Source organism: Bufo gargarizans, chromosome 7 (assembly GCF_014858855.1).
Source record: "Bufo gargarizans isolate SCDJY-AF-19 chromosome 7, ASM1485885v1, whole genome shotgun sequence".
In the NCBI taxonomy this organism is placed as follows: Eukaryota; Metazoa; Chordata; class Amphibia; order Anura; family Bufonidae; genus Bufo; species Bufo gargarizans.
Genome location: NC_058086.1, coordinates 186,641,733 through 186,669,675, shown reverse-complemented (window position 1 = coordinate 186,669,675; position 27,943 = coordinate 186,641,733). Strand labels below are relative to the sequence as shown.

Below are 27,943 nucleotides of genomic sequence, written 5' to 3'. Positions count from 1 at the left end.
CTTGGAGTAATCCATTACTGGGGGAAGGTCTAACTGCCCAAAATACCAGATGACTGGATGTACCTCCGTCCATTAGAATATGGAACCTAAATAACCTATCATAGCGGTGTTCTAAACAAGGGCGTCCTAGTGTGAACAGGGTCTGCTAAAATCTCATTTTGCAATTAAAGGGCATCTGTCAGCAGTTTTGTACCTATGACACTGGCTGACCTGTTACATGTGCGCTCGGCAGCTGAAGGCATCTGTGTTGGTCCCATGTTCATATGTGCCCGCACTGCTGAGAAAAATGATGTTTTATTATATGCAAATGAGCCTCTAGGAGCAACGGGGGCGTTGCCATTACAGCTAGAGGCTCTGCTCTCTCTGCAACTGCTGTCGCACCCTGTACACTTTGATTGACAGGGCCAAGTGTGATTATGTTTACACTGCCTGGTCCTGTCAAAGTGCAGAGGACGCGGCAGTTGCAGAAAGAGCAGAGCCTTCAGGTGTGACGGCAAATTCCCTGTTGCTCCTAGAGCCTCCTTTGCATATATTAAAACAGAATTTTTCTCGGCAATGCGGGCACATAGGAACATGGGACCAACACAGATGCCTTCAGCTGCCAAGCGCACATGTAACAGGTCAGCCAGTGTCATAGGTACAAAACTGCTGACAGATGCCCTTTAATTGCAAAATGAGATTTTAGCAGACCCTGTTCACACTAGGACGCCCTTCAGCTGCCAAGCGCACATGCAACAGGTGAGCCAGTTTTGTAGGTACAAGTCTGCTGGCAGATGCACAATACTTTTAGGGTGTTGGACGTTTGCCTTGGCGTCTGTCCTGCCCAGCATGTAGTTGCTTCTCTCCATGCTCGACGTCAGAGTGTGCCTGGCAAGCAGACAAGTCTGTTCAGTCCCCAAGAAGAAGAAGATTCTGCCATGTTAACCCCTGCATGACTGTGTGTTCCTGCTTCCTGATCCCTTTCCATACACTGAAAATGGTCGCTCAGCCAGTCACTGGCTTAGGTAGGTCACTGCTGCGGCCAGTGGGTGGCTGAGCAAAGTTGTAGAACCTCTTTAAAGACCGATGTAGTAAATGTGAAAGCTGGCGGTGTGAGGTGTAGCGCTGTTATACGGTTAATAGGAGAAGTGGTGTTCATCTCCATGCTGATGCTGCATTATTACACTCACTCTTGTGTTCCTCTCCTCAGACCGTCCGTTATCTTCGGCGTCACCAATCCATTTTTTGCTAAAACTCTGCAGCACTGGCCACATATAATCCGCATTGGGGATGTGAAACTGGCAGGTAAAACCTACTGGGAATATAAATGACACTGCTTTGTGAAGGCTTGCTTTGTGTCGCCATTCCTTTTTGCCATTGCATTGCTATCTTTGCACCAAAACGGAAGTAAAGGTAGAGCTTCACGGATTTGCCTTCCTCTGTTGGTCCCTTGTCTAAATGTTCCCTTCTGTACTATTCATTTGAAAGGGGATTGAGCTGCAGTACCATGCACAGCCAGTACCGAATGAATGGCGCTGTTCCTGGTAGACAGTGAAGAGACAGCAGCACTCGCCCAAGTGCAGCAGCCCCTTCAGTCAACTGATTGGTTGGGGTGTTAGGAGTCAGATTGGCTCTGATCTCATATCCATAGCCTGTACACAGGATAGGCCATCAGTATCGGATCATGGGCATTGAGTGCCAGGCATCACCATCGATCATCTGACTGGAGGCAGTGCAGCACCAGGGCACGCGCTGGGGTCCTTCTTTACCAGGAACATTTGTTTCCGGCTGTGCATGATGCTGCACTTTTAGTCCTATTCTCTTGAGTGGAACTGAACTACAGCAAACTGCAGTACTACACACAACCACTTCAAAATGTATGGCACTGTTCCTGATAAACAGTGACGAGGCCGCGGCACTTGCCCGAGTGCTGCACCCACTTTGGTCAGTAGATCAGTAGGGGTGGTGGGAGTTAGACCCGCAACAACCTTACATTGATGGCCTATCCTAAGAATAGTTCCGTTCATATTAAAGTCCTGGAAAACGTATTTAAAGCGGTTGTGTCACTTCAACAAATGGCATTTATCATGTAGAGAAAGTTAATACAAGGCCCTTACTAATGTATTGTGATTGTCCATATTGCTTTACTGGCTAGACTCATTTTTCCATCACATTATACACTGCTGATTTCCATGGTTACGACCACCTTGTAATCCAGCAGTGGTGGTCGTGCTTGCACACTATAGGAAATAGCACTAGCTTATGTGCACTGCCACGGTCCCGGCCACAGAGAAGCCAATGCTTTTTCTTATAGTGTGCAAGCACGACCACCCCTGCTGGATTACAAGGTGGTCGTAACCATGGAAATCAGCAGTGTATAATGTGATGGAAAAATTAGTCTAGCCAGTAAAGGAAGCAATATCGAGATTCACAATACATTAGTAAGTGATTTGTATTAACTTTCGCTACATGATAAATGCCATTTGCTGAAGTCAGACAACCCCTTTAAGTATTCAGGGAGTTTGATTCCCGTTATTAGAAAAAAACACGAGAACTGGCTGAAATTTGGATCTGTTTAGGTAAAAAAAAAAATACCGCCCTGGACGCTGTTGCAAGAGACATGTGGTCAGACCGCCTGAAAAAGAGAGACAGCAGGATCGAACTATAAAAATCTGCCGTTCAGTTGTTTCCCTGCCCTGGAGAGTCGGTGTATTTGAGATGGGAAATGAGATCTTGAGCCACATTGCAGATAGGAGCTGTGGTGAATGATCCCTGTACAGTGCTGTTGAATATGTTGGCGCTATAAAGTCAGTGCATTTCTAGTGAACTGCACCCCTGTGAACATCCAGTGTTGCTTTCGCTGCAGGAGACGTGCCCAAACAGGTCAAGGTAAAGAAACTGAAGACACTAAAGACCTTGGATTCAAAGCCCGGTGAGTGTGCGGCTGTACTATGCCTATTATATGAGGCTATTACGTGTCCTTACAGCTGTATTTTCTCTGCAGGGGTGTATAGCTCTTATAAGCCGTATCTGAACAAAGACGAGGAAATAATCAAGCAGTTGCAGAAGGTAATTATGAAAGGTTTGCAATACTGCGGGTCCCCTGCTTCTAAACTGGTCCTTAAAGGGAACCTGTCCTGTGGATTTTGGGTATAGAGCTGAGGACATGGGCTGCTAGATAGCACATCCGCAATATCCAGTCCCCATAGCTCTGTGTGCTTTTATTGTGTAAAAAAAACAACTATTTGATACATATGAAAAATTAACCTGAGATGAGTCCCGTCCCTGACTCCTCTCACATACAGGACACATCTCAGGGTAATTTGCATATGTATCAAATAGTTTTTTTTACACAATAAAAGCACACAGAGCTATGGGGACTGGGTATTGCGGATGTGCTAGCGGCCATCTAGCAACCCATGTCCTCAGCTCTATACACAAAATCCCGGTGACAGGTTCCCTTTAAAGGGGTTGTCCATGTAAAGATAATGACCTGTCCTCAGAATAGGTTATCATTATCACATCAGAGGGGGTCAGTGTCCCGGCACACCACCGATCATTCACATCAAAGGGGATGAGCTGCGAATAGGTCATGTGACTGTATGGTGATCTCACATGACCTAGGAAGAGGCCAAGCGCTTCTTAGGCTTCGTTCACATCAGCGTTCAGCCTTTCCGTTCTCCTGCGCCGTTATAGGACCAGGGGAACGAAAAGGACGGATTCAGCACATAACGGAACCTAAGGACCCCATAGACTATAATGGGTCCGCTCAGAGGAAGATTTTGGAGCGGAGACAAAAGTTGTGCAGGCGGGACTTTTGTCTCCGCTTTAAAAATCTTCCTCTGAGCGTAAACCTAACGGACCCCATTATAGTCTATGGGGTCCTTAGGTTCCGTTATGCGCTGAATCCGTCCTTTCCGTTCTCCTGGTCCTATAACATGGCAGAAGAACGGAAAGGCTGAACGCTGATGTGAACGGAGGTCGGGGGTCAGACACCCAAAGTGTAGGTCATCACTATAAATTACTGGATAGCCCCTTTAAAGCAGGTGGGACTACAGTAAGGATCTGCAGAAAGTCAGTGCCCTAAGGGTACTTTCACACTTACGTTTTTCTTTTCCGGCACAGAGTTTCGTCAAAAGGGCTCAATGCCGGAAAAGAACTGATCAGTTTTATCCCCATGCATCTGAATGGAGAGCAATCCGTTCAGGAGGCATCAGTTCAGCCTTTTTGACTGATCAGGCAAGAGATAAAACTGCAGCATGCTACAGTTTTATCTCCGGCCAAAACAACAGAGGACTTGCCTGAATCCCAGATCCGGCACTTTTTTCCATAGGAATGTATTAGTGCTGGATCCGGCATTCCAAATACTGGAATGCCGGCCCCGTCCTTGCGCAGACCAAAAAAAGGGTGACAAAAATAAATGCCGGATGCCACTGGAAAGATGGATCCGGCATTTCAATGCATTTTTCTGACTGATCAGGATCCTGATCAGTCTTAGGGTACTTTCACACTTGCGTTTTTCTTTTCCGGCATAGAGCTCCGTCACAGGGGCTCTATACCGGAAAATAACTGATCAGGCATATCCCCATGCATTCTGAATGGAGAGTAATCCGTTCAGTTTGCATCAGGATGTCTTCAGTTCAGTCGTTTTGACTGATCAGGCAAAAGAGAAAACCGTAGCATGCTACGGTTTTATCTCCGGCGAAAAAAACTGAAGACTTGCCTGAATGCCGGATCCGGCATTTTTTTCCATAGGAATGTATTAGTGCCGTATCCGGCATTCAAAATACCGGAATGCCGGATCCGTCCTTCCGGTCTGCGCATGCGCAGACCTTTAAAAATGAAAAAAAAAACGGATCCGTTTTGCCTGATGACACCGGAAAAACGGATCCGGTATTGCAATGCATTTTTCTGACTGATCAGGAATTTTTCTGACTGATCAGGATCCTGATCAGTCAGAAAAATGCCTGATCAGTCTGAAAAAATGACATCGGTTTGCATACAGTTTGCCTGATCAGGCAGGCAGTTCAGGTAACGGAACTGCCTGCCGGAATCAAACAACGCAAGTGTGAAAGTACCCTTACAAATGCCATCAGTTTTTCCGGCGACAGAACTGCTTGCCGGATCACTCTGCCGCACGTGTGAAAGTAGCCTAAGGCAGCTGATGCCGGAGGAGTCTCATACCATACCCGCTTTTACCTAGGAGTCCTTTATGTGTCCATCTCTAAATGGATCTGGAATTGCCAGCTTATCCCTGTTTCTGGATTATTGGGCAGTCATAGAAAGTGATATAAAACTCTAATTTTAGAGAAGCTTCAGCAAAAATGCCCCAAATAAGATGACGCAGCCTGCAGCAGTGTAGCATTAAAAAGGGTCCATTGAAGTCAATAGGTGACCATGTAATGGATCACGTCTGATCCTCTAGAGGCAGAAACATTTCTCTTTTTTTTACAGCAGTTCTCCTTCTAGTTCATCCCTTTATATACATGGCAACCATTGCTTCTTGCTAAACATAAACCACTTCCTACAAAACAGAGCCTGAGGAAGGATCTTGCTTAATCAGAGCATGGCCACCGTTGCTAATATGTGAGTTCTGCTAACAAAAGTAAAATTGTCTGGCTGTAAAGTCAAGCAGAATGGCATGGTCACATCATACCGGGAGACTGACCCCGGTGATCACTGACTGTCACGGTTCTGCCAGGCGTGTTACATGTTTTTTCAGGGCAGAGTATACATTCTGGAGTCAGTAACCTCATATAACGCTCTATGTGATAGATGGAGCAGACAGTGCACAAGGCACAGTATCATCTCTTAGGTCAGTACATTTGCAGCTTTCTCCACTTAAATGCCAATTACTGAATGAGACAACCCCTTTAAGTGTGCAAGCACGACCACCGCTGATGGAGGGTGGTCGTAGCCATGGAAATGAGCAGTGTATACTGTGATGGAAAACTGAATCAAGCCAGCAAAGGAGGCAATATGGACAATCATAATACATTAGTAAGTGCCTTGTATTAACTTTCTCTACATGATAAATGCCGTTTACTGAAGTGAGACAATCCCTTTATCATGTGGACAAGGTTAATACAAGGCACTTACTAATGTATTGTGATTGTCCATATTCCCTCCTTTGCTGGCTTGATTTAGCTTTCCGTCACATTATACACTGCTCGTTTCCATGGCTACGACCACCCTGCAATCCATCAGTGGTGGTCGTGCTTGCACACTATAGGAAAAAGCACCAGCCTATGTGCTCCCCCACAGTCCTAGCCACCAGAGAGGCTGGTGCTTTTTCCTATAGTGTGCAAACACGACCACCACTGATGGATTGCAGGGTGGTCGTAACCATGGAAATGAGCAGTGTATAATGTGATGAAAAACTGAATCCAGCCAGCAAAGGCGGTAATATGGACAATCACAATACATTGGAAAGTGCCTTGTATTACCTTTCTCTGCACGTATTTTGGCACAAATTGCACCAGAATCCGTGACTCGTACGCGGTGTCCCTGCGGAGGATGACTTCTAGCACTCTCCATGTGTCCTGACCTGTTAGTATCTGATTGTATTTGGCCTAATGCTTCTGAAGTATGAGATACTAGGAATGTTTGAGCCACAGTGGACAAGCCGATCATACACTTGGTATTATATTTTTAGATATTACATTATACTTCTATAATATTTCATGGATCCTGATGTTCTTTTGATTTATTTATTTTTGTTCTTGTAGGGAGTTCAGCAGAAACGCCCGTCAGAAGCGCAGAATGCGATCCTCAGACGTTATTTCTTAGAGCTGACTCAGAGCTTCATCATTCCTCTGGTACGACGCTGAAAGTCCTGACTACTTTTCTTCTCTCTAAGGTCCCATGCACACCACCGTATCCGTTTCGCAGTCCGCAAATGGCGGATCCGCACAATAGTTATTTGTGGTCCCATTGTTTTCACTGGGTCCGTGCAGAACAGTTGATTTTCCGTGTGATTTCCGCATCCATGTCAGCTCCGCAAAGAGAGAGAACATGTCCTATACTTGGGTGAAAACTGTGGACCACAGACCTATTGAAGTCAATGGATGCCTTATGGACCACATCTGTATTTTGTGGCTCAGGGATTTTGTCGTGTGCATAGTGGCTTATACACATGTAGCAAGCTCCATCTATACAGGTGGCACGCTACTCTGAGTAGGACACCTTTATGGATAACCCATAGAGAGAACACTTCCTGATGCGTGGATAAAATGATATCACTTGTATAATATTAGTCCTGAAAATGTGTGATGGACTAGAGGATTGACCCTGAGGAACACTAGAGTAGGTTTTCTATTGGCTTGTGGTAGTTGTGTCCTGGATTGTTTTGGAGACCCATGTAATAATCTATCCATCTGCAGGAACGCTATGTGGCCAGCCTGATGCCTCTACTGAAGAGCATCTCTGCATGGAAGGTCAGTGTCCTGGGTGATGGAGCTTTGGAAATGATAAAATGTGTGTTTGTTGGTTGGATCTTTATATTTCCTCCACATATTCCCTCTGCAGGGTCCTCCACAGCTGAAACCCTTCAGTCAGGAGGAGTTTATGAAGACGTTAGAGAAGACCGGACCTCAACTTACTTCTCGGTTAAAAGGAGACTGGATCGGCCTGTACAGGTGGTTATGGTTCTCTGGTGATATAATGGCATCCTGATTCACAGACGCCATGAAACTTGGGTGCATTGCAGTTTTTAAACGTTTCTGGGGATGAAATGCCTTCAGCAGCGCTACATGTAAACTATGCAATTTAATGAAAAATGCCAGAATCCCTAGAAACACATTGTAGAGAAATTCATATTCACTTGTTGACCACCAGCGAGCCAATGCTACAAACACCTTACCTAAACCTTGTGCGTAAATCTGGCATTAAGGCCCCTTTTTACACAGGCGTTTTATTGGGAATGACCATTGGTGCAAACAGTCGTTCCTTATAAATGGCCAATGTAAATGCGCTGCTGATCACCCGATGAACGAGCGGACACTGTGAAAGAATCGTTCATGCTGTAGCCAGAATCATTGATGATCTGGGCAGCAGATCAGTCTTCGTCAGACTTCCGGCCAGACCCCCCCCCAGACTTCCGGCCAGACCCCCCCCCCAGTCTTCGTCAGACTTCCGGCCAGGCCCCCCCCAGTCTTCGTCAGACTTCCGGCCAGGCCCCCCCCCCCCCAGTCTTCGTCAGACTTCCGGTCAGGCCCCCCCCCCCCCCCCCCGTCTTCGTCAGACTTCCGGCCAGGCCCCCCCCCCCCCCAGTCTTCGTCAGACTTCCAGCCAGGCCCCCCCCCCCCCCCCCCCAGTCTTCGTCAGACTTCCGGCCAGGCCCCCCCCAGTCTTCGTCAGACTTCCGGCCAGCCCCCCCAGTCTTCGTCAGACTTCCGGCCAGACTTCCGGCCAGACCCCCCCCCAGTCTTCGTCAGACTTCCGGCCAGGCCCCCCCCCCCCCCCAGTCTTCGTCAGACTTCCGGCCAGGCCCCCACAGTCTTCGTCAGACCTCCAGTCTCTCCTGCTCTGGATAGTCTCGCCACTTGAGAGATCCAGCACGCTCTTCCTGTAGTGCTGCACTGTGACCTAAAGTCCTCCAGCATCAGATCAGGGAGCGGTGAGTGATACCAGTTCTAGCAGCGATACACTCACCGTTCCCTGTTCCTACTGTACAAATGAGGGCTTCCATCATGGAAGCACTCATTAGTATTCACTTCATAAGACACTTTGCCAATTTCCCTCCACTTTTGAGGGGAAAAAGTGCGTCTTATATAAATAAAAATATAGTAAATGCAGCGCACGCCCCCGCTGACAATCGGGCAATTACTGTGAATGAACGGTTTGTTCCAAATATTTGCCTGGTCAGTCGGCCAGCGTAAAGGGACCTTTAAATGTGAGCTTTTAACACTTATAACCTTAACAAGTTATTCTCTTGCCAGCACTGTGTATGTAGTGAACACATGCGCTTCGTGCCCATTAACCAGCCATCTGGTGCCTTTTTTTTTAAGTGACTATAGTACATAATGCAGACGTTCAGATGAATTCAGTAAGTAATTTGCAATCAGAAGTCTGCAGATTGCTGTATACATTTATGACTCCCCATGGGATTGGCGGAGGAGCTCTGATCTGTTCATCACACCATCTGTCAAACATGGAAGAGCAGAGCGTATTATGTCAGAAACCTGATCCATATTTAGAGTGAACCTGTCACATTAATGACATGTGGAAGCTGTACAGTGAGCATCAGGAACTATAGGGCCGGGGTCAGCAACTCCCATCATGTTCCATTCACTTCCAAGAACCAAGATTAGCCAAGCAAGTGTGCATGCTGGGAGTTGTACTTTCACAGCAGCTGGACTGCCGGAAGTTGCAGATCCCTTACATTAGAGGGTCTCCTAAGTGGTAGTGTGCTGCAAACATGGCGTGAAGTGGAGTAGTGGACAACCACTTTAAATACTTGTTTAATAATTTGTGATTTGTGCAAGTAGCAGCCACCTTATAAAATGTCAGTGTCGTCTGTGGGCCACAAGCTGTAATAAAAGAGACCGTTTCAATGGACAGAGTAACTGGGCAAAGGAGCAAAAATTTTAATTAAAGGAAACCTGTCACCAGGATTTTTTGCATAGAGCTGAGGACATGGGCTGCTAGATGGCCACTAGCACATCCGCAATACCCAGTCCCCATAGCTCTCTGCGCTTTTATTGTGTTAAAAAAAAACGTTTTGATCGATATGGTAATGAACCTGATATGTGTCCTGTATCCGGAGATGAGTCCAGCGGAAAGGACCCCAGCACCGCCCCGCGTCCTCCGAATCTCCTCCTTGCTGGCTGACGTCACAGAGCTGGAGCGCCGAAATCTCACGATGCGCGAGCTAGCGCATGCGCAGTGTCGGCATCATGTTCATTCCCTGTGCTGGCATCAGCACAGGGAACGAACTACGCATGCGCTAGCTCGCGCATCATGAGATTTCGGCGCTCCAGCTCTGTGACGTCAGCCAGCAAGGAGGAGGTTCGGAGGACGTGGGGCGGTGCTGGGCTCCTTTCCGCTGGACTCATCTCCGGATACAGGACACATATGAGGTTCATTACCATATCGATCAAAACGTTTTTTTAGCACAATAAAAGCACAGAGCTATGGGGACTGGGTATTGTAGATGTGCTAGTGGCCATCTAGCAGCCCATGTCCCCAGCTCTATGCAAAAAATCCTGTTGACAGGTTCCCTTTAAATTTGTTAAATGTGATTCGGCCAAAATGGACGGTAAAGAGGACCCCAGAGCAACTACTTGCATTCCCCATGAAATACAATTCTGGAGCATCTATTCTTATGACTCTGTGTTGTGCCATTCCTTTATTATTCCTGCTAGAATTATTGCAGATGGCTAGTAATTCATGCATTCAAAGTCCAAATGGGTGTTACCAGTTGTGGGGTGTGTCCCTGCACGGTCTGCCATTGGCAGCACTGATTGGATATTGTCAGACTGTGCAGGGACACACGCCTATTTGGTGATACCCATCTGCACCTTGATTGCAAGCTGCTGGCAATTCATTTATAAACTTGTAGGAATAATAGAGGAATTTCACAACATAGTCATCTGATAAGAAGCTACAGAGTAGTATTATTGGGAACGTGTGTAGTTGTTAAAACAGAAATGTTGGGGGAGACTACAGCTTCTCTTTAAAGCACCCTCAGAAATCTCAGACGTGAGAGGCGCTGGTTTTGTGGGAAAATGCACCCTTTAATGTCCACGTATGGGCACATGAAGTGCACCTTTTTGTAATGTAGTGTTAAAATGCTGCTTATAGCGGTTACAGAATGCAGTGGTGAGGCGGGAGCAGGTGTCTTGCATGGACGACCCTGTACACCATGGATGTCAAACTCATGGCCCTCCAGATGTTGCAAAACTACAACTCCCATCATTCCCTGATAGCTGTAGTATGCCCAGGCATGATGGGAGTTGTAGTTTCTCGCTGGTATCATTGGGGGACACAGGACCGTGGGTATAGCTTGCTGCTGCCACTAGGAGGCGACACTAGGCTGAAAAGTGATAACTCCTCCCCTGCAGGCTATACCCCCTCCAGCCTGGAGAGAGCATATCAGTTTTTAGCTTAGTGTCGTAGGAGGCAGACCTCCCTGCTTAGCAGGGTGGCTCTTTTACAATTTTGTTTTTATTTTATTTTATTTTATTAGGTTAAGGGGCACAGATTCGCATGCGTCTCTGTCTCCCTGGGAGGCTGGCCGGTGTTGCCTGCTCCACCGCCCTGCCTCCCCCCAAGAAGACAAAGCGGACCAGGGCAGCCTCGCTCCCCTGCTTCCCGCCAGCAAGAGGGCCACCTACTCTCCAGCCCTTCTCTACCTGGACCCCTGATGCCTGGTGCCAGCGGTCGTGGGGTGGCCCTGCTGGTACAAGATTAAGGGTGAAGACTAGAGATGAGCGAACTTCTGTTTTAAGTTCGGCGTCTAAAGTTCGGGGGCGGGTTAGCGGAGAATCCCGATCTGGAACCGGATATGGATTCCGACTTCCGTTGTGGTCCGTGGTAGCGGAATCAATAATCGGCCATTATTGATTCCGCTACCACGGACCACAACGGAAGTCGGAATCCATATCCGGTTCCAGATCGGGATTCTCCGCTAACCCGCCCCCGAACTTTAGACGCCGAACTTAAAACAGAAGTTCGCTCATCTCTAGTGAAGACCACAGATGAAGACAGGTGAGTTTTACTGTCCCTCCCTGTCCCCCTCACATGGCCACCTTCTGGAGGGGGTAACGAATCCTCCACCCGTCGCCCAGCTCTCCTCAGTAGAAAGGGTTAATCCCATTCCGCGGCGACGGCATCTTATTTTCACCCCTTCCCGATCTATCTTCTCGGCGGCTCCTTTTCAGGAGCCCGCTAAGCCGTCCCAGGAGAGCAGGCAGAACGGTTCCCCTACTCGGCCTGACGCCGCAAAATCTAGGCCCCGGCTTTATTCGGGCCTACCTTTTCTATTTCTTTCTTTTCCCTCCGGCCACGCTATTTACTCCTCCGATGGGCTTCCGCGGTCCGTGGACACAGGCGACCGCATTCCGGACATCGCTCCAGGTACGCTCTGTGCTGACTAGCGGTGAGTTCGGTCGGCCGGCGTGATAATCTAGTCCCCGGCTTTGCGGCCTTCTAGGCCGGACCTTCCTCCCTCATTTCAGGCCCCTGTTTACTCTAGTTTTCTGTCTGCAGGCACAATGTGCCTTAATATTGCAGTATACAGCCCTCCCTGACCTCCTCTCCATATCAGGCTAGGTCCTCACCAAAAAAAAAAAAAAAAAAAAAAAAAAAATTATGCGCATACAGATCCTGCCTTCCTCAGCACACAAAATCCAATGGAGTGCATCTGAGGGATCCCAATCCGCCCTCCGAGGCAGTTTGGTTGATTATGCTCCAACTGCGCAAAATCCAGTGGAGTGCATCTGAGGGATCCCAATCCGCCCTCCGAGGCCGTTTGGTTGATTATGCTCCAACTGCGCAAAATCCAGTGGAGTACATCCGAAGGGTCCCCAATCCGTCCTCCGGGCCGTTTGGTTGATAATGCTCCAACTGCATAAATCCAGTGGAGTACATCTGGAGGATCCCAATCCGCCCTCTGAGGCAGTTTGGTTGATTACGCTCCAACTGCGCAAATCCAGTGGAGTACATCTGAAGGGATTCCCATTCCGCCCTCCGGGCCGTTTGGTTGATAATGCTCCAACTGCATACATCCAGTGGGGTACATCTGGAGGATCCCAATCCGCCCTCTGAGGTCGTTTGGTTGATTATGCTCCAACTGCGCAAATCCAGTGGAGTACATCTGAGGGATTCCCATTCCGCCCTCTGGGCCGTTTGGTTGATAATGCTCCAACTACGTAAATCCAGTGGAGTACATCCGAAGGGTCCCCAATCCGCCCTCCGGGCCGTTTGGTTGATCATGCTCCAACTGCATAAATCCAGTGGGGTACATCTGGAGGATCCCAATCCGCCCTCTGAGGCCGGTGGGTTAATGGTGCTACAACTGCGCAAAAATCCAGTTGAGGACAACTGAAACTTCCCATCCACCCTCCGAGGGCGTCTGTTTGAGTTTCTCCTCCTGCGCAACTCAGCGGAGGACCTCTGGAAGTTCCCAATCCACCCTCCTGGGTCGTTTGGTTAATAGAGCACCGTCTGCGCAATCGGTGAGCAGACCTTTAGTTCCATTCCACCTCCGGGGTAGTTTGGTTCTTATATCAACACCGCCACAGCCTGCAACAGCCATGGGCTAGAGGCTGAGAGGTGGAACTGTGCACGTGTGGGCCGAAGCAGGACAGTTATTCGGACTCCGACATGAATCCGGATTATTTTTCCTAGATTACGTCCGTGCTAACCGGTTCTGGTGTAGCGTTAACCCCTTCCTTAGGCACCATTTACTCTTCTACTAGATACAGTGCTTAATTTGGGTATTACCTCCTTCCTGAGGTGGACTGACCTCACTAGCATTAGCCTCAATGCCAGCCATAGGTGCCCCTCGTTCTGTGAGTGGCGGAATTGAAGTTCCACTGAGCTCAGTATAGTCAGCATACATTAACCTTTTGTATAGGTGGCATTATGGCATTCTCACTGCTGTCGCAGTGTTTACGTACGCATTACCCCCTTACTGGGGTAGGATGATGACACTTCCCACAGAACTCGTCATTTGCAAGTTCCTGCTAGGTGCGTTACCCCCTTCGATGGGTGTTGTATTTGCACTACCTCGGGTTACTGTACTTACTGGATATGTTACTCCCGATCATAGGTAAAGCGTTGGCACTGCCACTGGGCGCAGTGTTTGACGTAGATTTTTCCCCCTCCATTGAGTGGGTAATTACACTTCCGTGGATCGCGGTTCTGACTATCTCGCTACCCCCTTCCCTAACCGGGGGTTTGCGCTTCCGTTGGTCTCCCATTTGCCATCACATACTTCCTAGGGCATTACGCTCTACAAACGATCCAGTTACGGGGGAATCACTATGCCTCTTTGCATGCTGTATTTCAGCTACGCCACGACTCTAGATGCCTTGGTTTCTTTCACAGGTGGTCTGTGGCAACAGTCGGTACCGCTGGTGCCTGATATTCTCCATCTAGTGGCATATGGATTCTGCCACTGGATACTATGGATACTCTCATATTGTATCCCTTTTTCTTCATGCACTTATTGGACACAAGATTGTGGCCTTTGTGCTCTAAGGGGGTCACCAGCCTTGTGTGTCCTAGAGACTCCCTATCCCTATGAGCCTCCACCGTTTCATGTCAATCACACTGCACAGAGTACTGTGGTCAAGATCCAGCAAGCCGAATATTCCACCGACTCCGGGTGCTTCGTCCACCACTCATCCTTATCTGGGTGAGGGCGTTATGCTGGCAATCTGCAGTGGCTACTACAACGGCTTCTCCTTCGCAGGGTAGTCTTCATGCTAGGGCTAGATGCTCCTAATCGCTGTAGCGAGTCGGCCCCCCTCAGGTAGGGGTTCTGCCCTGGTACTAATTCGGCAGTTGCTCCTATTCAGCGCCCTTGTCAGGTGGAGGGTTTAAGGTTAGCTCTACTGGCTGGGCCAGCTTGATACCAGCACTTCTACTGAATGTCCTCAGGCCTTCCCCTCATGTCCACTCTGGCGGAGCATGCGGTAGCCCCTTCCGCACAAGGGGTGTTTGAGTCACCACTACATGCTGAGGTTCCTTCTGCACAGTTCTTTCGTCAGGCAACGGATTCCTCTAACAAGAGTTTCAGTGACCTCTACGGTGTGGCCTACTCCTCGGCTGGAGTATGGCGTGAGCATTACTCTTGGGGCTTCCCTTGTAGGGCCTCCCTTCAGGCGGAGGATCGCATCACCACTGGACGCTGTGGAGCTCCAGTCTCACATGGGAATGGGCTTTAGTTCTGGCCTCTTTCTGGTTTACTACCAATGGGGGTCCGTGGCTCTGACAACTGTTGTCCTTCTGCCACATCCAATCCATATCCATATGTTTGAGAGAGGCTCTAGATGTGAGCCGAAACGCGTCACAGTGTTGTATGTGACCAATAGAGACATCATCTTTTGTTGAAGACTACAATGAGTGCCGGTCCTCTTCATTATTATTGTTGACTATTGTCCTTCTGTCGTCGGCTCGGAGATGGCGATGGTGTAGTTACCATGGCTGATCAGCACCTACCTTTTGAGTGCGTTCTACTGAGTAGATCAGTCCCTACGGCACTCGTCAACACTAGATTGCCGTTCTAAGCGGGACCTGGATTCTAGTAGTCATACCGTAACGCCATTGGTGCTACCTCTCTTCAGATGTCAGTGATATCGCCTCAAGCCAATGGTGGTTGTTCATTCACTGCTCATTCCGGGTGTTGACTGAGAGCCTTCCCAAGACGGGCAGAGCGGGTGTCTGTTACGACGTTCCCCGCTAGTAGGGGTTTCGTCCCTGGTACGGATCACACGTTTCCTTTCCGGTCTCCCCTCGTGGTGGATGACTGATCTCCTTATCCTCCTGTCTAGCTGACCAGTAGTCGTGGGTTGTACGGCTCTGGAAGCCCATCTCTATTTTTTCACGGACCCAGGGTTCCTCGGGTATGGTGGAGGCGTTGGACGTCGTAGTCGAACTTCACCCGACAAGAGTATTTCTCTCATCTTTGTTCCACTCATCTGCCCTTCCAGGCAGCGTTGCCGCTTTGTTGAAATATGGTCACTGACGGGGCTTCCCATCACTGGCGGTGCTCTCGTTGGCTTTACTTTGCCTTTCCCGTGGGGCATTGATACTTTGGCCTGCAGTGGGGCACGCCTGGCTCAGGCGTTTGTTTCTTAGTGATTCTCAGGCAGTTTCTCTCACTAGAAATCTCACCACCAGCCTCTATGGCTATAAGGGCGTTGGTCTACCAATATTCCGCTCCCTAGGGGGTGTTCTCTGGGCCAGAGGTGAATCCTACGGACTTGGCCTTTTTAGTTCTGCTTCCACAGCTGCGGCCAGGAGCCAGCTGTTTGGTGGCGTTATTTTTTATTTTTATTTCTTTCTCTGAATTGATTTGCCTTCTTGTACGTACTTTTTTCTTTGAGTATGGCATAGGGCAGTGTTCCGTCCAGGATCCTCTTTTTTCGCAGAAGGTGGTCGCCTGTCCACGCCTTGCAGACATGGGTTTCTCTTCTTTCTCCCTCGTAGTACATGGACCGGGCTCTCCATCAGCCATGTGATTTGGCCTCTGAACTTGCTTGTCCTTGTCTAGCGCTTACAGCCCTACGGACTTCTACCAATTCTTATCTTGGGGTCCTTGTCAAGGCTGACGGCCTCCAAGGGATGTTTTCCAGATAGATCCGTTCAACAGTTGCTCGGGCATGCGCCCTCGGGTAGGCAACGCCCAGCTGAGTCTTGGCCCACCCGACCAGCGGTCGGCGTTTCTCGGGTCCATCTCCTCCATGCAGTAGCTTCCAGTGTGGAAGGCGGTATCTTGGTCTTCCGGGCACACGTTCATCAAGTCTTACCGGGTGCCTTCCTAGGCGCCGGCGGGTACTGTTCCAAGCAGCAAATTCTTGTAGGCGGCAGTGAGTTACGCATCCTCGAGGGCGTTTCTTTCTCCATGGGCATGTGATTTGTTCCCTCCCCGTGGACTGCTTTAGGACGTCCCACGGTCCTGTGTCCCCCAATGATACCAGCGAGAAAACGAGATTTTTGTGAAACTCACCTGTAAAATCTCTTTCTCGCGTGGTTCATTGGGGGACACAGCTCCCACCCAGTAATTTCTGTTTGCTGTGATTGTTGGCGGTTGTGGAGCCAGTATGGCCCCAGTTCTGGTTTGCTCCGGCTGGCGTTGATCATTTGTTGGTTGTTTACCGTATGGTTATTTTTTTCCTACTCCTATTGCTTGGGCACAAACTGATATGCTCTCTCCAGGCTGGAGGGGGTATAGCCTGCAGGGGAGGAGTTATCACTTTTCAGCCTAGTGTCGCCTCCTAGTGGCAGCAGCAAGCTATACCCACGGTCCTGTGTCCCCCAATGAACCACGCGAGAAAGAGATTTTACAGGTGAGTTTCACAAAAATCTCGTTTTTGCAACAGCTGGAGGGCCACGAGTTTGACATGCCTGCTGTACACACTGTCACTCCTCCCTGCCACGAGCATGAGCACTATGTAACTTTCCATAAGACTGCAGGTACACTTTTTAAAGAGGAGGTCCAGGCTTTTTAATATTGATGACCTACCCTTAGGATAGGTCATTAATATTAAAAAGCCCGGACAAGCCCTCTAAAGCAACTTCAGACTAATACCGCATGAATCGCATTTCAAATTTTTGCAAGAAAGGAGTCTGTGTCAGTTTCTTTAATCCATTCCTCCATATTTATATTTTTTTTTTCCATGAAGACATTTTTTGAGATCGCCCAACTTTGACGGATGGTTTAGAGCTCGCCGAAAAGAAATGATGCAGAAGCTGGAGGCTCTACAGCTAGAAGCACTTTGTAATGAGGTAATCTCATCTGAATGCCTAATGCTGGCTCATAAAAGTATTTTACAGATTTTTAAAAACTATGTCCAGATGTTTTACATGCAGTAAGAGGAGTCACTGTAGCCGAGATGCCTCTATCTCCTCACTTGGTTATCTCCCATCCACTTCATCCTGCTGTACATCACATGTCTCTTATCTCTACTCCTGGATCCACCTTCCCTTCCTGTCTTAAGAGGGAATGTGTTTCACATGCTGGGCAGCAGATGTTCAGTGAGTAGTACAGCAGAGCAATGCATCAGTGACTGATCTGTGATGTGTGTGACCTACCTTACATATTATAATAGAAGTCTACGCAGGCATCTGTAAATAGTGCCAATGTCTGTGAGAGATGATTCATGGGAACCATGGGAACCATAGTCCATGACATTGGCAATTCTACCCACAGCAAGCCCAGGCAGCATCAAAACAAAGGTACTGTCCAGAGCTGGGCAAGATAAAATAAAATTCTGGGCTATGGTTGCCTTGTGTAGTGGGCATTCAGGTACTTTTCTGTATTTTAAATCGGCATGGAAAACCCCTTAAGTAACACCTTTTTTAAATCAGAACTTAAAAATTTGGGTAACAGAAAAGCATCTGGACACCCTTACAAATACAAGTTAAAGGCTATGGACACTTTCTCTAGCATTTTTAAATTACTGAATTCTACTTATTAGGCTAAAAATCATTTCTCGCTGGTATCATTGGGGGACACAGGACCGTGGGTATAGCTTGCTGCTGCCACTAGGAGGCGACACTAGGCTGAAAAAAGACTTAGCTCCTCCCCTGCAGGCTATACACCCTCCAGCCTGGAGAGAGCATGTCAGTTTTTAGCTTAGTGTCGTAGGAGGCAGACCCCCTGCTCTGGCTATTTATTTTATTTTATTTTCCTTTTAGGTTGGGGGTCCAGGGCTACTCCAGGGCTTATTCCACCGCTCTGCCTCCCACAAGAAAGACAAAGTTGACCAGGAGGGCTGGACCTTTCTGCTCCCCCCAGCCATAGGGCCACCTGTTCCTACCCTTTAACCCGGTCCCTGTCACTTGTGCCAGGGACTGAAGAGGTGGCTCTGCTGGTAGATGTCAGAAGGGTGAAGAACACAGATGAAGGCAGGTGAGTAGTCCGGAGTGGGTAAGTACCACCTCCTGGGTGGTTTGATTGTTATTTCATCACCGACACAGCCTGCATCCGCCATGGCTGATGCTGAGAGGTAGAACTTCGCACGAGTGGGCCAGAGCAGGACATGTTTCCTCCTCGGTCTCCTCCGCACCTCCTCCCTTCCTCAATAAGGTGATATTCAGAACCCTCCCTTCCGGCAGGGGTTGATTCTGAGGAAAGGGGGGGGATCTGTTCTGCGGACTCTGATATGAATCCAGTTCAATTTTCTAGTATTGCATCTGTACTGATGGTATGCATTACCCCCTTCCTTAGGCGGCATTGCACCACTACTGGATAGGTGGACTGACTGCACTGGTCTCAGTGCCAGCCATTCACGTCCCTCCTTCCGTACTTGATGGAATTGCCGTTTCACTGGGTACAGTACTGGCAGTATACATTAGCCTCTCTCTTAGGGGACGTTATGGCAATATCACTGGTGCAGTGTTCACCGTAAGCTTTCCCCCTTACATAGGTGGAGGAATTTCTCTTCCCACCGGGTACAGGACTGATCATATGCATTACCCCCTTCCTTAGGGGCGTAATTCTCTACCATTGTCCAGTTCCTGCTGGGTGCATTACTCCCTGCCATAGGCAAGGTTTTTGTGCTAACTCAGGATACAGTACTTCCTGTATATTTTTCTCCCTTTCATAGGAGGAGTAATTACACTTCCACTGAGTTCAGTGCTTACCGTAGGTAATTCCCCCCCCATGGAGGGGTGATTACACTTCCGTTGGATACGGTTCTGATTATCTCGCTACCCCCCTTCCTTGACCAGGGGATTGCGCTACTACTGAATACTATTCAACAGTCGTGGCATTACCCCCTTCTACAACTAACGGGAATTCACTAAGCATTTTGCATGCTTTATTTCAACTAAGCCACGACACTAGATGCCTTGCCGTCTTTCAGGTGGGCCGTGGCAACAGTCGTCACTCCTGGTGCCTTGTACTCTTCATCTAGTAAAATATGGATACTGTGGCTACTCTCATATTGTATCCTCCCTTTTCTTCCGGTGCTGGTTGGGGGAGCAGATGTGTCGTCCTTGTGACACCACTCTTCCTTATCTAGGTGAGGGTGTTTTGCTGACAATCTGCAATGGCAACTACAGAGTGTTCTTCTAAGCAGGGGAAGCTTTCACACTAGGGCCGGAGATCGTAGTCTCGGCAGTGGGACAGCCCCTCAAGTAAGAGTTCTACCCTGCCACTGCTTCGGCGGTCGCTCCGGTTCAGCCCCCTTTATTCACAAAGTACCTCAGGATGGCTCCACTTAACTGAGACACCATGGTACCATGCTACTTCTGGGTATCCTTAGGCCTCTCCCTCGATTTTTCGCTGGCGGAGCATGCTGTAGCTCTTACTGTACAAGGGGTATTTGCACCCCCACTACATACTAGGGTTTCTACTGACTCTGGAATCGGTATCCTCTACGGTGAGGCCTCCTCCTCAGCCAGAGTATGGCGTTAGCATTACTCTTGTGGCTTCCCTTGTCCGGGCTCCTCCTCAGGCGGTGTATTGCATTAACAAGAGATTCTGTAGAGTGCCAGTCTCTTATGGCAATGGGCTTTAGCCCTGGCCTCTTAATGGTCTATACTACTGTTAATTGACCGTTGCCCTGACAACTGTTGTTCTGGTGACGTCAACTCTGGCTTTGCATTGACGTACATGCCATAGCTATCAGCGCCTTACTTTGGGTGCGCTCTTCGGGGTAGCTGAGTCCCTGCGGCACTTGTCTACCACTACAGTGATACCTTTCTTCAGATATGATTACTGTCTGTGTCTCCTCAAGCCGTTGGTGGTCTTTCCTTTCACTGCTCATTCCGGGGGTGGTCTACGGGCCTTGCCACCACTGTTGGGGGTTTCGTTCCTGGAACGGGACACCCTTTTCTTTCCTGTCCTTCCTCTAGCTGGATATGGCTGGCCATCTTCCCCTTCGATCTACTCGACCGGTAGCACTGGGTTGTACGGCTAGGGAATCTGTTATCTATTCTTTTCCACGAGGAGTATTCTTGTTTCTTGGTCATCTGCCCGTCCAGGCAGTGTCTCCGCATGGTCAATATATATCACTTATGGGGCTTTCCATCACCGGTGATGCTCACCTCGTTTTTTGCTTCTACCTTTTATCCGAGGTAATAGTTCTTTGGCCTGCAGTTGGGCACGCCTGGCTCAGGAATTTTTTTTCTCAGTAGTTTCTCAAGCAGCTTCTCTCGCTAGAAGTCTCACCACAAGCCCGAAAGCTCTAGGGGCATTAGTCTACCAAGTTACCGCTTTCTCAGGGGGGTCCTTTTAACCAGAGGAGGACCCTGCGGACCTGGATTTTGGTTCTGCTTCCACAGTTGTGGCCAGCAGCCGGCTTCGTCCCAGCCACCACTGGGATTTCTTCTTCTCTGGGGCTTCCCTCTGGGACTTCTTCTCCTTTTTTATTTCTAGGAAGGCGGCATTCTGGGTGGCGGGATCTTCCACCCGGCGGCTTTCTGAGTTGATGGCGCCTTCTTGTACATACATTTTTCCAAGTCATCTACATTCAGGGTTAGGGCCAGGTACCTGGTGTCGTTTAGTGGTGTTTCAGTGAGGAACATGTCCCCTCTCTGTGAGTCTTCTTCCCCTCTTGTTATTCTGGGCTGTGGCATTCCTGGGGGGCAGGCTTTTCCACCCAACGAATTTGGGAGTTGGGAGTACCTTTCTTGTAAGTACGTTTTTCTTATCAGGTACTCTCATAAGGCAGTGCTCCGCCCATTACCTTCTTTTTGCTGACGGTAGTCGAGGCCTTCCGCGTCGACAGGACATAGTTTTCCCATCTTTTTCCTTCTCCCTCACACTCGAGAGAGTGAGCTCTCCATCAGAATGTATTCGAGCTCAGAAGTTTGCTTGTCCATGACTAGCTCTTCCGCCGTGCATATTTCCACCTGGTCATTCCTGGAGGTCCTTGGAAGTGTTCGATGGTCTCCAAGGGGTGTTCCGGGTGGATCGGTTGGCGGCTGCTTAGGCATTCCGCTCCCGGGGCAAGACGCTGCTCAGCGGAGTTCGGGACATCTGACCAGCGGTCAGCTCTTCGGGGGATACATGTTTCACCCTGCATCAGCTTCGCGGTTGTGTACGGCAGCGCCTTGGTCTGTCTGGCGCACGTTATCCAAGTTTTTTTGCCAGGTGCCTCCTAGGCATCGCCAGTGCGGCTCCAGGCTTCCGGGTCTCGCAGGCAGCAGTGCATTTAGCATTCTTGTGAGTGCTATTCCATGGGCGTGGATCTTTTTCCCTCCCCGTGGACTGCTTTAGGATGTCCCACGGTCCTGTGTCCCCCCCCCAATGATACCAGCGAGAAAACGAGATTTTGTGAAACTCACCTGTAAAATCCCTTTCTCGCGGGGTTCATTGGGGGACACAGCACCCACCCAGTATTTATTATGGTTGCATTCTCCTTTACTTGGCATATGTTTTCTACTGCTCCTACTGCTTGTGCACAAACTGACATGTTCTCTCCAGGCTGGAGGGTGTATAGCCTGCAGGGGAGGAGCTAAGTCTAGTGTCGCCTTCTAGTGGCAGCAGCAAGCTATACCCACGGTCCTGTGTCCCCCAATGAACCCCGCGAGAAAGAGATTTTACAGGTGAGTTTTACAAAATCTTGTTTTTTCAATTGGTGTTTGTTACAAATTTCCAGTCATTTTCCCAGTATAATGGTGCAATCTGTGTATTTGCAGAGCAGCAGGGTTCTGTGTTTATATTAAATCCCATCATCTGACGGCTCATTTGAATCCCTTATCTGTGATCTCCTAAAGCTCAGAAACACTTAATTAAGCCATATTCTGAGTGACAGGACTGGAGGTAAACAGACACTGACGGTCTGCAGATACATTCTCAATTGACCCGTGTAGTACAAGAACTACTGGAAATTTTTATTAAAGACCAATTGAAAAAATATATTTTTAGCCCAAAATTATTAGAATGCATTAATAAAAAAAATGGTGTAGATAGCCTTTAGGCTAGGGCTGCACGGTGACATTTTGTCTCAGTAATGTTGTGCGAATTTTTTTTATGATGCTAGACTTGGTGTCACACTGCGACATACCGTGACTGTGACGCGACAGTTGCAAAAAAAAACATCGTTTCGCCGTTCTACTCCATAGACTAGCATTATAAAATATGTCGCACGACACATGTAGCCCTAGCCTTAAGTCCATTGCTAAAAGATTGTAGATTTTGCTAGGAACCGGCCGTATCTTTTTGGTCGTGTGCATACCAAAAAACAGGAGGGTAGACAATAAACCCTGGCAACGGGCATTGCCGGAAGCCTCAATTACACGACATTGATTCACGGACGTGTGCAGTACCTGTTCTTCACAGACGGCACACGTACCCATTCATTTTAATGTGTGTATTCACACATCCGTGTTTTAGCACAGTGTGCGGGTCCGTGATTTTAGCACGGATGCATGCTCTATTTTGTCCGTGTTCACGGATCCATCATGCCCATTATAGTCTATGGGTCCGTGAAAAACACTTATGCCTTCCATGTTTCACGGACCATTAGGAGTAGATGCAATGAAAATAAATTTTGATCTGTACGGTGTCCGTGAAACACGGATGACACACGGAGAGCAAAATACAGACACATGGACCAAACCTGTATCCTTTACGGACATCTTCACGGATGAATCACTGACTATCTTACATCACGGACATGTGAATGAGGCTTAACACGCGTGGCCCTTACATATACACTTTATTATTCATTAGGGACTCTTAAAGAGGACCTTTCACTACTCTACAAACGAAAAACTAACTATACCTGTGGGCAGAGCGGCGCCCAGGGGTCCCCCTGCACTTACTAGTAAGTCTGGGCGCCGCTCCGTTCGCCCGGTATAGGCTCCGGTGTCTGCGCTCCCTCTGACTGATTTCTTGTAGGAGGCGTGTCCCTTGCTGCACTGCTGGCCAATCGCAGCGCACAGCTCATAGCCAGGCTATGAGCTGTGCGCTGCGATTGGCCAGCAGTGCAGCAAGGGACACGCCTCCTACAAGAAATCAGTCAGAGGGAGCGCAGACACCGGAGCCTATACCGGGCGAACGGAGCGGCGCCCAGACTTACTAGTAAGTGCAGGGGGACCCCTGGGCGCCGCTCTGCCCACAGGTATAGTTAGTTTTTCGTTTGTAGAGTAGTGAAAGGTCCTCTTTAACTCCTATTTTTTTGGGTTGATTGCTGTATGAGGTTTATTCTTACTCTATGGGTATTGAGTTGTCATTACTTTGTATCCTTTTTTTTTATTTATTTTTTTAGGATTTGCTCATCTGGATGCAGAAACACACTGAAGTGGAATCTGTGGATTTGGTGTTAAAGCTTAAAAATAAACTGGTTAGTAGTTACCATGTTCCCTTATTGAGACCTATTATGGGGTTAATGGAATTGTATAATTCCATTAACCCCATAATGACTGACCCTTTAAAGGCGTTTTCAAGGAGGATAATATTGAAGATGTAGCCTTGGGATATAGGTCATGAATATCTTGATCGGTAGGGTTCCAGCTCCTGGCACCGCCACCTGTCGGCTCCGGTGAACGCGGCGGCCTCATCCTAGGCCAGTGATGTCACATTCATCGGTCACATGGCCTATACATGAATGGGCCTGGGCTGCCATACCAAGCACAGCCGCTGTCCAATGTACAGCGCTCTGCTCTGATTGCTGTGAGGAGGCCGAAGCACTCGCCAGAATGCTGCAGCCTCTTGAAACGGCTGATCTGTGGCGGTGCCGGACCTTCACTGATCAGATATTGATGAGGATAGGTCATCAGTATTCTGCTCCTGGAAAACCCCTTTAGATCTATCCTACCCATGCCTGTAATAGCAAGAACAGCACCATTATAGCTATTTACAATACCTAGTGCTTATTAAAGCCGGGTACAGGCAGCCACAATGTCGCAGCATTTTATTTTACATTATGGATGTACCGATTGGACTCGCCTCAGTTCTACAAAACGAACTTGGATAACTATAGAACCCCCTGATTATCTAAGTTTGGTTCAGGAGAACTGCAGGTAGACCGCAGCAGTCTGAACCTAGCCTTCAAGGAGTTGTCCAAGAATGACAACTGATCACCTACACATAGGTTAGGTGATAAGTGTCTGATCAGTGGGGGCCCAATTGCTGGGACCCCCATCAATCACCAGAACTGGGTTCCCATGACCCCTATTTGGATCCAGCAGCGGTCAAGCATGTGCACTGCCGCTGTGGCATTGCTGACTATAGCAGAATTCAGTATGCGGTTATCCTTTAACAGTCCCACAGAGTGTTAATGGAGCAGCACTGCGTCGGTTTGACCGCCGCCCAATCCACAGGACCCCTTTTCTTGTCATCAATGGGGATCCCAGCAGTCGGACCCCCACCATAAGACATATGGGCTCTCTTGACATGCCTGTTTTAGTAAATTCTTGTATTTCCCAGAAATTCTTTCGTTTTCTTAGAACTCTGTGTTGTGCTGTACCTCTGTTATTCTTGACAGCTGACTATTAGCATTGCTCTTCTTAAAGGGGTTGTCTCATCTCACACATTGGTGATATATCACTAGGATATGCCACCAATGTCTAATAGGTGCAGGTCAATGGGGCTCGCAAAGTGAAGGAGGGCAGACTGTGTACGCGCTGCTGCCCTCCATAAATTTTTACGAGAGTGCCGAAAATAGCTGAGCGGCGTGCTTGACTATTATCGGCAGTCCCATAGAAATGAATGGGGCGGTGGACGCTCTTGCACGATTCGCTCTCCTATATTTTGCAGGCTCTGTTCTAAGGATAGGTGTGAGTGCCAGAGATGGTACCCGCACCTATAAGACATCCTAGAGATATGCCAGCAATGTGTGAGATGGGCCAACCCCTTTTAATGGAGTGTGTATCTCTATGTTCTTAATACTACCCAATCGGTAGTTACTGTGTAAGACCCACCTTATTGGGCTTCTTTCACACTGACGTTCCGGGCAGTGGTTTTTGTCTGTCCGTCTCTCGGCATGTTTGCATCTCCCGCCCGTCCCCATTATAGTGCATGCGGCTGGGGCGGACTTCCGGCAGCACACGCGTGCAAACGTTAGTACGGATCCGGCAGGCTGTTCCCCTGCTGGACAAGCCTAACGCTATTGTGAAAGAAGCCTTAGGAAGGGGAATTGTAATGTCCATTTGTCAATTTAATAAAAAATTTCCAGGGAGAATAACAGAATTCTAGGGAAAGCTATTCAAAAATTTGTATTTACTAAAATTGACATGTCTGGAAAGGTAACAGGAGTTGCCCCTCATGCCTTAATATCTTATTTTCTTGTGATCTTGGGGGTTCGCCTGGCCTGTTTCCTCCAGGTAAGGTGTGATACATCCCGAAATATTCCCCCTTCTAAATAATGTGATATCCAGCATAGGGGCAGTAACTTTACACGGGGGGTTGTGCATGAATCACTACATCACAGTCTGGTGTCGAGCGCTGGAGAACACTAGAGATTTATACATTAGAGGTCCTGGGGAAATTAGGATTTTGGAAGTTGCTCTTTATTGTAGGTGTTTTCCCAAATGACAGTTTATGGATCATTTCCCTTCTGAACCTGGAACTAATCGGTGTTGCCGTTGACAGGCCTTCGCACGGAAAGAGCTGCTCCCTGTAAGTACAGAGACGTTACAGAAGCTACAAGGACAGGTGGACACCATCATTCAGGAACTGCCTGAAGACTTGCAAGAGATCTTGCTGAAAACCACCAGCTCATGACTCGCGTGGGGTCAAGGCAATAAGACATTGAAGAACTGAATGAGTCCGGCATTCTACGGCCACGCATCATTCAGTACTATGGTGACCCAACCATAGGTCAGTGCCCTGCAGATCCTCCAGGTGTGAGGCTGGAGGCCTCTTTACTACTGTACCTACAGCAGAATCCATAGCTGATATTTTTATAATGTTGTGCTACAGACTCATTTGTGGACACAGAGGAAAGCGAAATCATGTCTGACCATGAAATATTAGTGAAATCTGAATCATGAAATTATTTAGACCTTCCTTTCCAAGAGCGAAAGCGAGAGCTTTGTTACCAGCTTTATGCACTTAAAGGGGTCCCGGGACTTTGATATTGATTGCCTGTTGTTAGCATAGATCATGAATATTAGATTGGTGGGTGTCCGAACCCTGGGGCCCCAGCTAATCACCTGTTTGCAGAGGCCACAGTGCTTGGCACCAGGCACAGCTCTGGTCTGGATACTGCAGCTTTCAAGAGGAACAGATATCAACATGCGGCATTAACTCCTTGTCCACTTTCAGATTATTATTATTATTTTTTACCAATTGAGATATTGGGGTTCTATACTCTGCGTGCATAAAGTCTAAGTACACTAAGCTAAAATCTGATCGGGGTAGTCAGTTACCCCACTGGTAGGTGCCTATAGTCACATATAAAAGCATGTGATTGGATACCAAAAAGGTAGACCGGGCATCATTCTGGATCTCCTGTCCACTCTCCTCACACTTTTTTTGAGAAAGAGCTTGTGATCCCCATAACGTAACCATTCTGGGGCATCTTTTCTTCTGTGTCTGTGTTGTACTGTTCCTCCTGTTATTCTTCCTGGACACGTATGACTAACGGTCTATTCACACGTCCGTAGTGTATTGCGGATCCGCAATACACCCGGCCGGCACCCCCATAAAACTGCCTATTCTTGTCCGCAATTGCGGACACAAATAGGGCATGTTCTATTTTTTTTTCCGGAGCCGGAGACCGTAAGTTCTGGGTTGCGCTCTGGAAATGCGGATGCGGACAGCACACTGTGTGCTGTCCGCATCCATTCCTGCCCCATAGGGAATTAATGGATCTGGACCCGTTCCGCATAATTGCGGAACGGGTGCGGACACATTCTACGGACGTGTGAATGGACCCTTAAGCTTCTTTCACACTAGCGTTTTGGCTTTCCGTTTCTAAGATCCGTTCAGGGCTCTCACAAGCAGTCCAAAACGGATCAGTTTGCATTCTAATGCATTCTGAATGGAAAAGGTTTCGTCTCCATTTCGCTCTGGAGGCGGACACCAAAACGCTGCCTGCAGCATTTTGCTGTCCGCCTGACGAAGCGGAGCCAAACGGATCCGTCCTGGCACACAATGTAAGTCAATGGGGACGGATCGTTTCTCTAACACAATCTGGCACAATAGAAAACGGATCCGTTCTCCATTGACTTTCAATGGTGTTCAAGACAGATCCGTCTTGGCTATGTTACAGATAATACAAACGGATCCGTTCATGGCTATAGAAGACATGATGCAACCGGATCCATTCATGACTGATGCATGCTGTTGTATTATTGTAACTGTACCTTTTTTGCAGATCCATGACTGATCCAC

At 48.4% G+C, this 27,943-nt stretch overlaps 1 protein-coding gene across 1 annotated transcript in view; it reads left to right on the top strand.

Moving 5' to 3' along the window:
• DENND6A (DENN domain containing 6A) overlaps positions 1 to 27,465 on the top strand; it is a 57,803-nt gene extending 30,338 nt beyond the window's left edge. Inside the window, exons 12-20 of the mRNA XM_044300706.1 lie at positions 1,190 to 1,284; positions 2,846 to 2,911; positions 2,984 to 3,048; positions 6,708 to 6,797; positions 7,362 to 7,415; positions 7,507 to 7,616; positions 17,334 to 17,436; positions 23,874 to 23,948; positions 26,198 to 27,465. Coding sequence (XP_044156641.1) covers positions 1,190 to 1,284; positions 2,846 to 2,911; positions 2,984 to 3,048; positions 6,708 to 6,797; positions 7,362 to 7,415; positions 7,507 to 7,616; positions 17,334 to 17,436; positions 23,874 to 23,948; positions 26,198 to 26,329 — 790 coding nt within the window. The 3' untranslated portion in view covers positions 26,330 to 27,465. The remainder of the gene's footprint in view (positions 1 to 1,189; positions 1,285 to 2,845; positions 2,912 to 2,983; positions 3,049 to 6,707; positions 6,798 to 7,361; positions 7,416 to 7,506; positions 7,617 to 17,333; positions 17,437 to 23,873; positions 23,949 to 26,197) is intronic.
• The last annotated feature ends 478 nt before the right edge of the window (positions 27,466 to 27,943 follow it).